Source organism: Manis javanica, chromosome 16, assembly GCF_040802235.1.
Source record: "Manis javanica isolate MJ-LG chromosome 16, MJ_LKY, whole genome shotgun sequence".
Taxonomy (NCBI): Eukaryota; Metazoa; Chordata; class Mammalia; order Pholidota; family Manidae; genus Manis; species Manis javanica.
In genome coordinates, this window is record NC_133171.1 from 59974543 (window position 1) to 59987594 (window position 13052).

The 13052-nt window shown below is 46.0% G+C and overlaps 1 protein-coding gene across 2 annotated transcripts in view; it reads right to left on the bottom strand.

Annotated features, from left to right (window-relative positions):
* Positions 1-5622: 5622 nt before the first annotated feature.
* The window catches only part of ABCF1 (ATP binding cassette subfamily F member 1), a 16601-nt gene continuing 9171 nt past the window's right edge, over positions 5623-13052 (bottom strand). For both annotated transcript variants that reach the window (XM_017655501.3, XM_017655500.3), the window contains exons 7-25: positions 12749-12817; positions 12554-12667; positions 11619-11714; positions 11253-11375; positions 10724-10824; positions 10544-10629; positions 10087-10226; positions 9853-10001; positions 9499-9582; positions 9194-9318; positions 8881-8993; positions 8571-8742; positions 8370-8444; positions 8209-8279; positions 7218-7250; positions 6965-7133; positions 6702-6766; positions 6541-6613; positions 5623-6398 (exon numbers count right to left, since the gene is read on the bottom strand). In XM_017655501.3, the coding sequence (XP_017510990.1) occupies positions 6232-6398; positions 6541-6613; positions 6702-6766; positions 6965-7133; positions 7218-7250; positions 8209-8279; positions 8370-8444; positions 8571-8742; positions 8881-8993; positions 9194-9318; positions 9499-9582; positions 9853-10001; positions 10087-10226; positions 10544-10629; positions 10724-10824; positions 11253-11375; positions 11619-11714; positions 12554-12667; positions 12749-12817 (2025 nt within the window). In that variant the 3' untranslated portion in view covers positions 5623-6231. The remainder of the gene's footprint in view (positions 6399-6540; positions 6614-6701; positions 6767-6964; positions 7134-7217; positions 7251-8208; positions 8280-8369; positions 8445-8570; positions 8743-8880; positions 8994-9193; positions 9319-9498; positions 9583-9852; positions 10002-10086; positions 10227-10543; positions 10630-10723; positions 10825-11252; positions 11376-11618; positions 11715-12553; positions 12668-12748; positions 12818-13052) is intronic.

The window sequence follows — 13052 nt, forward strand, 5'->3', positions numbered from 1 at the left end:
CCAGAGCAGCCAGATGTGCGTCCCTGTTCTTCACAAATAGCTGGAATCTCAGTCACCCCAAATATTCTGTCTTAGCTTTCCAACCGCAGTAACCTCCAGAGCATCATGCAATGTAGGTTTGTCTTACCAAAGCAGATCTCCAGGGCTGGGAGTTCAACAGTCCTAAGCTTCCCAGATCTCCCCGATCTGTTTCACATCTTCCTTCTGTTGAGCTGGGGTGAAGGAAGGGCTTCAGTCCCGCCAAATCAAGGCTTTGGTATGTTACCCTGTTTCATGAGGTCTGCTCTGTTCTCCAGGTGTATGCAGTCTGTTGCAACATTCTTTCCTCTTGCTCTTTTAGGATTAGTTATATTAACTATATTTTTATGTTATATGTGTTTTCGGGAGGAGATCTCTGTCTCATCTCTCGCACCACCATCTTCTATCTCCATAGGCAAAAAATCTCTTGAATATAAACATGAAAAACTTTTTCCTGAACTCATCTCCTTGGGCAAGGGAAACAAAAGCAAAAATGAACAAATGTGACTATCAAGCTAAAAATCTTCTGTACAGCAAAGAACACCATCAGCAGGACAAAAAGATATCCTATGGTATGGGAGAATATATTTGTAAATGACATATCCGACAAGGGGTTAACATCCAAAATATATAAAGAACTCACATGCCTCATCACCCTAAAGGCAAATAACCCGATTTAAAAATGGGCAGAGGATATGAACGGACAATTCTCCAAAGAAGAAATTCAGATGGCCAACAGGCACATGAAAAGATGCTCCACATTGCTAATTATCAGGGAAATACAAATTAAAACCACAATGAGATACCACCTCACACCAGTTAGGATGGCCAACATAGAAAAGACTAAGAACAACAAATGCTGGTGAGGATTCAGAGAAAGGGGAAACCTCTTACCCTGCTGGCAGGAATGTAAACAAGTTCAACCACTGTGGAAAGCAATATGAAGGTTCCTCAAAAAACTAACAATAGAAATACCATTTGACCCAGGAATTCCACTCCTAGGAATTTACCCAAAGAAAACTACTTCTTGGATTCAAAAAGACATATGCACTGATGTTTATTGCAACACTATTTACAATAGCCAAGATATGGAAGTAGCCTAAGTGTCCATCAGTAGATGAATGAATAAAGAAGATATGGTACATATGCACAATGGAATACTATTCAGCCATAAGAAAGAAACAAATTCTACCATTTGAAACAACCTGGATGGAGCCAGAGGGTATTATGCTCAGTGAAATAAGCCAGGCAGAAAAAGAAAAATACCAAGTGATTTTCCTCATTTGTGGAGTATAACAATGAAGCAAAACAGAAGGAACAAAATAGCAGCAGACTCACACAGTCCAAGGGGCTAGTGGTTACGAAAGGGGAGGACTGAGTGAGGGAGGGTGGGGTGGGAGAGATAAGGGGATAGTGGGGCATAATGATTAGCTGACATGGTGTGTGGGGGGTCACAGGGAAGACAGTGTAGCATAGAGAAGATAAGTAGGGATTTTGTGGCATCTTACTACACTGATGGGCAGTGACTGCAATGGGTTATGGAGGGGGGACTCGATAATATGGGTGAATGTAGTAACCACATAAGAGTATATATCAATAATACCTTAATAAAAAAAAGAGAAATAAAAGGCCTCCAGATTGGTAAAGAAGTTAAACTGTCTCTCTTTGCAGATGACATGATATTGTACAGAAAAAATCCTAAAGAATCCACTCTAAAACTACTAGATCTAATATCTGAATTCAGCAAAGTTGCAGGATACAAAATCAATACACAGAAATCTGTTGCATTCGTATATGCTAAGCTGAACTAGCAGAAAGAGAAATCAGGAAAACAGTTCCATTCACAACTGCATTAAAAATAATAAAATACCTAGGAATAAACCTAACCAAGGAAGTGAAAAATCTATACTCTGAAAACTACAAGACACTCATGAGAGAAATTAAAGAAGATACCAATAAATGGAAATATATCCCATGCTCATGGATAGGAAGAATTAATATTGTCAAAACGGCCATCCTGCCCAAAGCAATCTACAAATTCAATGCAATCCCTATCAAAATACCAGCAACATTCTTCAATGAACTAGCACTAATAGTTATAAAATTCATATGGAACTACAAAAGACCCCGAATAGCCAAAGCAATCCATAGAATAAAGTGGGATTCTGCTCCCTGACTTCAAACTCTACTACAAAGTCACAGTAATCCAAGACAATTTGTTATTGGCACAAGAACAGACCTATAGGCCAATAGAACAGACTAGAGAGCCCCAATATAAACCAAAAAATATATGGTTAATTAATATATAATAAAGGAGCCCTGGGCATACAGTGGGGAAATGACAGCTTCTTCAGCAACTGTTGTTGGCAAAACTGGACAGCTACATGCAAGAGAATGAAACTGGATTATTGTCTAACCCCATACACAAAAGTAAACTCGAAATGTATCGAAGACCTAAATGTAAGTAACAAAGAAAAAATAGGCAAAAATCTCCTGAATATAAATGAGCAACTTTTTCCTGAATACATCTCCTTGGGCAAGGGAAACAAAGATAAACATATGGAATTACATCAAGCTGAGAAGCTTCTGTACAGCAGAAGACACCATTAGCAGAACAATAAGGCATCCTACTGAATGGGAGAATATATTTGTAAATGACATACCCGACAAGGGGTTATCATCGAAAATATATAAAGAACTTACACGTCTCAACACCCAAAAGCAAGTAACCCGATTTAAAAATGGGCAGAGGATATCAACAATTCTCCAAAGAAGAAATCCAGATGGCCAACAGGCACATGAAAAGTTGCTCCACATCGCTAATTATCAGGGAAATGCAAATTAAAACCACAATGAGATATCACCTCACACCAGTTAAGATGGCCAACATAGAAAAGACTAACAACAAATACTGGTGAGGATGCAGAGAAAGGGGAACCCTCCTACACTGCTGGTGGGAATGTAAGCTAGTTCAACCATTGTGGAAAGCAATATGGAAGTTCCTCAAAAAACTAAAAATAGAAATACTATTTGACCTGGGAATTCCACTCCTAGGAATTTACCAAAATAATACAAGTTCTCAGATTCAAAAAGACGTATGCTTCCCTGTTTATTGCAGCACTATTTACAATAGCCAAGATATGGAAGCAACCTATAGATGAATGGATAAAGAAGATGTGGTACATATATACAATGGAATACTATTTAGCCGTTAGAAACAAATTCTACCATTTGTAAAAACATGGATGGACCTGGAAGGTATTATGCTGAGTGAAATGTCAGGCAGAGAAAGACAAGTACCAAATTGATTTCCCTCATTTGTGGAGTCTAACAACGAAGCATAACTGAAGTAACAAAACAGCAGCACACTCACAAACTCCAAGATGGTAATAGAAGTTACCAAAGGGGAGGAGTGGGGAGGGCGGGAGAAGGGAATTAAGGGGTATTATGATTAGTACACTTGGTGTTGTGTGGATCATGGGGAAGACAGTATAGCACAGAGAAGTAGTTACTCTGTGGCATCTTACTACACTGATGGACAGTGATTGCAATGGGGTGTGTGGCTGAATGTAGTAACCGCATTGTTTTTCTTGTGAAACCTTCCTAAGAGTGTATATCAATAACAACAAAAAACAATTGTGGAAGAAAAACAAAAAACCATCAAAAATACTCAGTTTTATGCTGGCTCCATGCCCTGCCAGGACTCATGCTTTGGTCACCTTGTCCACAGCCTGGGACATGGAGTCAGGTAAACAAGGGCCACCATCCTAGCAACACCCCTCTATGGGCTGGATTAGGTCAAAGTCCTCTGAGTCCTAGTTTTCCCATTAGGAAGCTGTGTAGAAGAATCACTACTTTTCAAAAACATTTCTGTGGTGCAAACTGTACCAGATTAATGTTTTGTAGATACCTATTAATAAAAACATTTTAATGAAATTCCATTTTCCAGGCTCTGGGTTACCCATATACTGTGTACCATGCTAACATATTTTCTCATTCCTTTGCTTTCCATTTCTATGCTGCTCTTTTTGGAGAAAGGAGCAATTTTTGCCCACATTTGGGTGATAAATGATTCCCATTACATAGTGTGTGTATTGAGAAATGAAGTTTGTGCCTATGGATGAAAGTGGTTTTGGAGTACCTGAAGTACTTGTGAAATCAGTGATCAAAAACTTGAGATGCAAAGTTTTGGTATTTCCTTTATAAATAATATTTGTATGTATTTTATGTATCATCTTGATTAGGCAGCTGAAAATTTTACATGTGGAATATAGAATGTAACATGAAATACATGTTAGGAATTTAAAGCACTTTATAAATAATGTACCTAATCCCAAATAATCCCATGAAGTTGGTACTCTTCATCATCACATCATGCAGATGAAGAAACAGGTCCCAAGAAGGTTAAGTAGCTTGTCCAGGGTCACACCATTAGTGAGTGGACTGAAGCCTGGCTCCCAGTGTTCTCTGATAGATCTACTTCACCAAAATGTGGAATTTACTTTATGTCACATCTTAAGTGCTTGCCAGAAAACCCTGTTTTCCCCTCAAATTCTGAGAGGTGTTCCTTTATCTCTAATTTGTAGACATCCCCTAATGGCAACCTCAGATTATCTCCACCTCAAAGCTTCATTTACACAAAAGTGAATACCCCAGTATAAAACTTGGAATTCAGGTCTGCTGTTACTCCCTCACTTGCCCATAAAGTAATTTCCAAAAAGTAGATGTCCAAATTCAGTTGTCTTAACCCAACAGCTCTTCATATTCCCCCTAGAACTACATATACCTGGTCATTCTTTTCTCTCTTCCTGAACTCCCATTTCTTTCCATCTTTTTTCCTTTCCACCCCTTTCCCTAGTTCAACATTTAGTTACCTCATCCCAGTAAAAGATATGGGCTCCACCCCAGTGTTCCTACAGTCCACTTCCCCATCATTATCTAAAATCACCCCCAACCACTTGTAACTTAGTTTACTTCATAAACCTATCTCCTCAATCTAAGTCTAAGAAAAATGGCCACACCTGTCATGACCCCTAATTCCCAAATAGTTTTTTCTTCCAAGTTCCTTTCCTAGGTTCCAAAAATAGCCGTCTGTTTCCTCATTTTTTTTTTCAAGGCCCACCCTCAAGTGATCCTGTGAAATATCCAAGTTCTGGATCATCTTTCCCATCTCTGAACATGTGGCAACTGAGAATCTAGGGTACCACACATCTGAGAATTAACCAAGACCCCGTGTGCTCTTCTGTATCTGGACTGTTAAGGAGGCAGACCTTGTCTCTGCCCTTTTTGTACACCCTGCAGGACTGTATATGCTGGTAGTTTCAGTAACTCTTGGAAGTATGGGTACTCTGATCCCTGACCACAGGGGAGGGCCTAGACAGTGAGAGACCCAATCATCCTAGACCACTTTTCCTTCTTGTCTGAAGGGTTGGGGAAGGGAAGGCTGCTCCTCAAAACAGCATGACTATCGCACGGTAAGACTTCCAGTGAGACCCATGTGCACTAGTGGGCAAGAGGAGGCAGTGAATGCTGCAGGCAAACCGAGGAGAGAAAATTAAGACAGAGACCTGTTCCAGCTCTTAAGAATCTACAAACAGTGACAGGTTGGCAGCAACTCTTTTTTTTAATGTCTTGCCCTTGTAAAGGGCGATTCAAGTTGAGCAGCATTCCTTTCCTGCCCCCAAGCTGCTCCCAACCAGACAAGAGACTGCAGACACCAAACTCTGGGATGGTTAACAGTGCAGGCCTCAGAACTCTCCAGGCCCAGTTTGCAATAGCTGTTTGTATCAGGAGGTCTGCATAAAATCCACCATGAAAGAGCAGAACCACTCAAAGGCCAGGGCAGGCCGCTGGGCCTGAAGATTTAAGGTGGACCAGAGGCAGGATTCTGAATGATGACAGTCTTGAGACAACTGGCCATGTAGGCTTGACTGCTGGAACCCCCCCAAGAAACACCTCTGTTTGAAGAGAGGGATGTCAAGGATAAGGCCAGCTCAGTTGTCTAAAGAAAGCAGAAGAGACAAGTTTTCCAGAGAAAAGGAAGAAATTGAAGTGGAATCCTGGACACATCAAGACCATGCTCTGCCTTCATGTGTCTGAGTGGTTGCTGGGTTGGCTGCAGATGAGAGGCAGGCTTCCAAGTGGAGAGAGGGAGACAACAGGGGACTTCCAGGCCACACAAGCTTATATTCCGGGGCTTCCAGGAAGGACAGCTCACTCTCGGGATCGGCTGACCACGACTTCACCCAGGGCCTCCAACACCTCCCGCTTGTAGTCCTCAAAGTCACCGTCAATCTGGCTAACACTCTGCTCCTCCACCACCCACAGCTGGCAGTTGGTTTCTGTGATGAGTCGGGCATCGTGGCTGACGACGATGACAGCTTTGAAGAAAGACGTGAGAATGGAGGGCGGAGGAAGGAGGGACCAGGAGAAGAGGGGAATCAGAACCTGAAAGGAGGAGCCCTAGCCAAAGGACACCAAAGGCTGGTCCCTAGGGAGGAGGGCGTGCCCAAGCTGACTTACCACCCTTGTATTCATTGATGGCCTCCCCCAGAGCATCGATTGACTCGATGTCCAAGTTATTGGTGGGCTCGTCCTACAGAGGTAGAGGCATTCCATCACTCAGTGCCACGCTCCTTCCATTTCCGCCACCTCATCCCTCTCCCACAGTCCTGTCCACTCACCAAGATGAGGACATCAGGCTCCCGACAGGCCAGCTCTGCAAACACAACTCGGGCTTTCTGCCCACCTGTACCGAAAGAAAAGGAGGTCCATCACACTTTGCTGCCTTCCATTTCTGAAGGCAAACCTTCGGAGTGAAGGTGTATCTGTGTGTGTGCTGAGGTCTTCCAAGTCCCCATTCCTCTTCCTTTTGTTGCTACGTACTGCCTGGAGATAGGACTACTGAGGTGGCAGTCACCTCCCCAGCACTCCAGCCCAGTGGTACCAGAAAGTTTGCAGATCTGGATGGTGTGGGCGTGACTCTCAAGGCCAAAGCGGCCCAAGCACTTCCGGGCATCCTGGTAGGGCAAGTTGAAGCCCCGCTGCAGGTACTCAGTGGGCGTCTCCTCCATGCGCAGCTGCTCTGCATACTGCTGGTTGAAGAAGCCAATTTTCTGCCCAAGAAAAGAGTGAAGCGGTCAGGGAAAGTCCTACTTCCTTTACCATATTCTTGTTCCCTAAGTCCAAAGCCAACTTACCAACCGGTGGTTCTTTCTCATTTCCCCACAAGTCTGCAAGGAAAAAGCCAGCGAGAAGATCAGGGAAAGGGAAGAGGCACTGCAGTTCCACTCCCCGCTTTGCTGACAAGGAGACAAATACCAAATGTGCGCTGCGAACAAGTCAGTGTGCAAGTGGGAACACACAGGCACACTCAGGAAGTCAGCACAGAGCACAGGGGGCCAGAGAAGGAAGGAGGCAGACAGGCCGCAGTAATGACTGGGGGTACTGACCACAACCATGAGCACCCCACCCCCATGAGACTCACGGGCAGTACATTTTCAGGGTCCTTCCTCAGATGGGGTAAGAGGCGGTGTGTGGGAGGGTCTAAAAATGCTATTCTACACATCTTCTCTTTGTGTGAGGAAAGGGGCCCTAGACTCTCCTGGAGATGGCCACAATGATCAAAAGCACTGCATGGCAACATACTGCAAATCCTAAAAACAGTTCTAGGGAATTTATTCTAAGGAAGAATTCACCAATATGTACTTACTTACTCCAACATTGTCCTTCAGTGAAAAATCAGGAATAAATTACAGATCCATAAGAATGTACACAGATAATTAGTGGCATGGAAAAAAGCTTGACATATATTACCCAGGAAAATGATGCATATTACTACAAAATTCATAATAGCTCATTTTTGTTGAAAAATGAATTATTACATTTGCAAAGGAAAAAAAAGGGGAAAGAGACCCATCAGAATACCGGTTATGTCTTCACTCATCTCTGGCCTATACAAGTATTTCCTGTATAACCAATACACACACGGAGGTGGGTGCCCCCCAGGCAACTCCAGTTCTCCTGACTCTTTTCCCTGAGCTGATCTCAAGTGTTCTCTAAGCACCTCTTAGGGAAAGAAATCATCTATGATGAGTTCTGTATTCAACCCTCCACCACAGAGGGGGCGCCCTGATTCTAGGCTCTGGTGACCAGCCGTGTTTCCCCTTTCCAGTCCCAGCTCTTACTCACCGGTGTCAGCTTGCCGGTCAGCAGCAGAAGCAGGGTGCTCTTCCCTACGCCATTAGGGCCAACGATACAGACTGTAAGGAGAACAGGTAGTCAAAGAGGTCCCCCAGAAACTTCCCCTGTGCTCCTGCCCCACATCCCCAAGCCACCTGACACCCACTCACTCCTTGAGTCCATGTCGATGCCAAAATCCAGATTCTTAAAGAGTGGTTTCTGGCTCTCATAGCCAAATGTCACACCTGGGAGCCAGGAAATCAGCAATTATTTTCAGAGTCCCCCTGAATGTCCTGGACTTGGAGAAAGGAATGGCCCACACTGCGTGGTGGATTTGGGGTGCATATGTCCTGTGTGCCCCAGTCTCTCACCATGCAGACCCAGCACCGGAGGGCTGAGTGGTGGGGGGTTGGGAAAAGTGAAGCGCACAGTGTACTCCTTGGGGCGCTTCAGAAGCTCGGGGGCCTCCTGAGATTCCTCATCCTGGTTTTTCCGTCGGCATTTCTGCTGCTTTCGAGTCAGGGCTTCCTTTGTTTGCTTCTCCTGGACAGAATGGGAAAGGAAGAAATCCACATCCTTCAGAGCCACCCTTGAAATGCAGGCTGGTGTCCCACAGTCTCCTTTCTCCGTTCTCCTTAAAGAAACCATGCCCCAGCCCCCTGAAGACCTCCAGCTGCTCACCGCTTGCTTGGTGGATTTGCCACCTGCCTTTAGCTCCTTTAGCTTTTTCTCCTGCTTTTCATACTGCTTCAGCAGTTCCTTCTGCTTTTGCTGGTACATCTTCTTGAAGGTCACTGGGGCAGAAGTGGGGTAGGAATTAATGTTGTCCCTCTCCACAGCAGAGGGATAACCAGGACTGGTGAGGATAGGGACAAGTGTTACAGTCTAGATTCTGGGAAGGTATAGCTCATCATCACGTGCCTACAGGCCCTCCCTCCCAGACCTCTCCTTGAGGCCCTGTTGCTTTCCTCTACCCACAAATGATCCTACTTACTATAATTGCCCCTATAGTAATGGAGTCGCTGGGCATCAAGATGGATTATATCAGTGCACACATCATCCAGGAAGCCCTGGTCATGAGAGACGATGAGTAACGTCTTCCGCCAGCCCTGGAGGTAGCTGAGTTTTAGAGAAGAGTGTGGAAATGTCATAATGGTCACATTAGGGTTAAGTCAGGAAACAATGGGGTCAGGGAGGGAAGGTGGGGAGGTGGACAGGGAGCTGTCAAGGGCAGAGTGGAGTACACTTAGAGCAAACCGGGCAGAATGGGAACCAATGATGTAATCAACGGCAACTCACTTATTGAGCCAGATGACAGCATTGAGGTCCAGATGATTAGTGGGCTCATCCAACATCAGCAGCGTGGGCTCCATGAACAGTGCCCTAAAGGATGGGCAGCAGAGCATAGGGTCAGGGAGATCCTTACTCAGAGAACCCCAGAGAAGCCTGAGACCATGAACACTCCCTTCCCAATCTCTCCGTAGAGTAGCTCCTGTGCAGGGGACATCGCTGAGAATGTACCACCAGATGGGGAGAGAAGACCTGGAGTCTGACAATTCTGACAGTAAGGGAGGGAGAAGTCAGCCTCGACTCTTTCTATTGGCCTTGGAAGGAAGGGCCTGGTGGACTGAGGGTGGAAGGGTGGCGGCCCACCTGGCCAGGGAGACACGCATGCGCCAGCCCCCTGAGAACTTCTGTGTCGGCCGGTTCTGCATTTCAGGGTCAAAGCCCAGACCAGCCAGGATCCGTCTGGCTTTGGCCTCTGCAGCTGCTGCCCCAGTAGCCCGCAACTCCTCATATACCTGGGAGGAGGGAGAAGAGGACACGTGTCCTAAGGTCCCAGGACCTCCAAGTCTTAGCCCATGTCCCCTGCGCCATCTCCTCTACCTTCTCCAGCCTCTCAGCAGCAGTGTCATCCCCCTGCTCCAGCAGGCCCTGAAGCCGTCGCTCCTCTTCCAGCAGCTTCAGTCTCTTGGTGTCGGCTCGGAGAACAGCCTGCACAGCTGGTGTCTCATCCGCCACGACCTCTGGACGTGAGGGAGAATGTCAGTCAGGTTTCCCCCAGGGCCCAGGTCCTCATTCTCTTTCCCGCAGGTCCATTTCTCATTTGCCTGCCCCAGCCCAGTAATTTGTACTTGTTCCACATAAAACGTTCTCCATTCCTGCCTTTCCTCTTCCCTATTTCTTTAGTGACCACCTCCCAGTCCTTAGTACCCCTGTCACCTTTCCAACTCTATGACCACACCTCCTCCTATTTTTGCTTGGCTCTTCTACCCCAGCTGCCCACCACTCCGGTCCCTTGTTTCACCTCCCCACCAGGACCCCGTCCCAGCACTGGCCTCACCCTGCTCACATAGCAGAACGTCGATGTTCGGAGGGATGCTCAAGGTTCGGTTGGCGATATGCTTGAGGAGAGTGGTCTTGCCCTTGCTGAGGAATGAGAGCTGCTGGGACCAGGCTGCCATGGACAGATCTCTTCTTCTCCTTCCTGCCCACTCCCTCACACCTCCAACCCCCTTCTCACCCGTTGGGTCCCACAAGCCCGTAGCGGCGGCCGGCTACAATGTACAGGTCTGCGTTGACAAATAACTCCTTGCCATGGGCTGAGATGCTGAACTTCTCCAGCTGCAGTCATCAGGGAAGGAATGGCAGAGGAAGGAAGCAGGACACGGGAGCTCTTTTTAGACAGAAGCTGCAGTTTTCTCCCTGGCAGGGATGCCTCTGACAGACCGAGCTTCAGTATAATCCCTCCTCTCACCATGCTGGTTCCCGTCCCTGTCCAGACTTTCCTAGAGTCTCCCAGATCCTAAGCCAGTCTCGCCCACCCCGCCTGACTTCCTTCCAAGGGTGGACCACTCTACTTCCACTGCTGTTGGTTTTTCTGTCTCTCACTCAAGCTGGCAGAACTCTAGGTACGGAAAACAGCTCCAAACTTTCTTCCTGGTGGACCAAGCCACTTGCACTCATTTCCTTGGCTACCACGGCCACCAAAGGAAAGGATAACTGGCACTTCCCTGAGCAAGCAGGTTGGCAGGTGTCCTCTCAGACCCTACCTTGATGTCAGATGCATTTTCTAACATGGCTTGGCGGGAGGACACCTCCGCTTGAGACACAGAGAAATCATTTTCAGCAGCATTGGCTGCTTTTAATGAAGCTACCTGGCGCTCATACTCCATCTGAAAAGGAAAAAACACATACGAGGCCATCACCTGCCAGTTTCCCATCACCACGACATAGCCCCATGTCATCATCAGACACCCAGACAGGCTCACAAAACACAAAATCCTTATTCCAGCTGTTTTACTTGTGGTAGCCTCCAAAGCTCTCCATTTTGTCCAATTCACATGTTCCCTTGTTGAAGTATTAAAAAGAAAATCATGTCCTACCTGTCTGTAACCATTAAGAACCCAAGGACTTACTTGTTTCTTTAGCTTCTTCTTCTCCTTTTTGCTAAGGTGAGCATAGGGATCATTAGCCTTAGACTCCCCTTCTTCTTCTCCTTCCTCCTCTGAACCCTGGGAGAACCAAGGGGATGGTAATAAATGAGGAACCCCTTCCAGAATTCAGATTCCATGTCATCCACCCAGTCCCAGAGTCAGTTTGTTCCTTCTCCACCTGGAGTCCTGACATACTAAGCAGGGTCTCTCCCAGTTCTCCACCCCTGGCTGTGCAGTCCCTTATGCGCTTCGGCCCCCAGTAACAGTACGGGATAGCAAGTGTGACTATGTATGTATGAAGTATAACACTGTGTATGTGCCTCTAAACGTTAACTACCAATGCAACTGAGGGAAAGTAAACGGAACACGTTCTTTTCCACATATATCGGATGAGTTTCTGCAGTTTACACGTTAACATGCAAAGAAAAGGTCCGGAAGCCCTAATGTATAGCCACTGAGGAATCCTGAAGAATCACAGATTAGAAGGTGCTAGAGGTATATGGGACACTGAAGATCACTAGATCATAGAGATGAGGTAACTGTGATCCAAGGCACTGGAAAGACGGACTCAAGGATGTAGCAGGACAGTGGCAGAGTCAGAATCCTGACGGGTTCTAAGGTTAATGCTAGGGCCCTTTTCTCTGTGAATCAGGACTTGCAAACTATGGCCATGGGACACATCAGAACTGATACCTGTTTTTATATGGCCACTGGGCTAAGAATGGTCTTTACACTTTCAGAGTTGTTTAAAAAAAAAAAAAAGGAAGCACATGCACCACAGATTATATGTGGATGCTTATAAAAGTTTGGCAATGCCTGGCCTGGAAATTAACAATACCACCAGATCATGCCCAACTCCCAAGAGCCACAGAGCCCTAGTCCCTCAACCCACCTTCCCCTGACACCAAAATACACACCTGCTCTGCCTTCTTGGCCTTCTCCTTCCCTTGTTTGGGTGGCTCCTTTTCTTTTATTATTTCCTCTTCTTCCTCCTCCTCTTCATCGTCCAGAGCAGCAAATTTATTTTGAGGCTAACAGTGAAAAGACAGCGGGTCTGATGAAATGCTCTAATTCCTGAGACCCAATACCTCCTCCTGCCAATACTCTCTTACCTTGGCATTCCCCTTTGACTTCTCTTCCTTTCCCTTTTTGCCCTTGGGCTGCTGGTCCTCAGACACAGCCTGGAGGGAGGGAGGGAGGGAGACAGAGAGAGAGTCAGACACACACACACAAATTAATCTGCTACCTTGTTCCTTATCTAGCATTTCTAGGAAGTCAAAGACTAAGAGTTAACTAACTATACTGAGTGCTGCTAAGACAATGCTATGCAAAGGCTGCAAAAAACATTACCTAGTCTCCAGCTGAGAGTAAATAGTAAAGAGATAACTAGAGAATATTAGCAAAGCTAAGGAACTG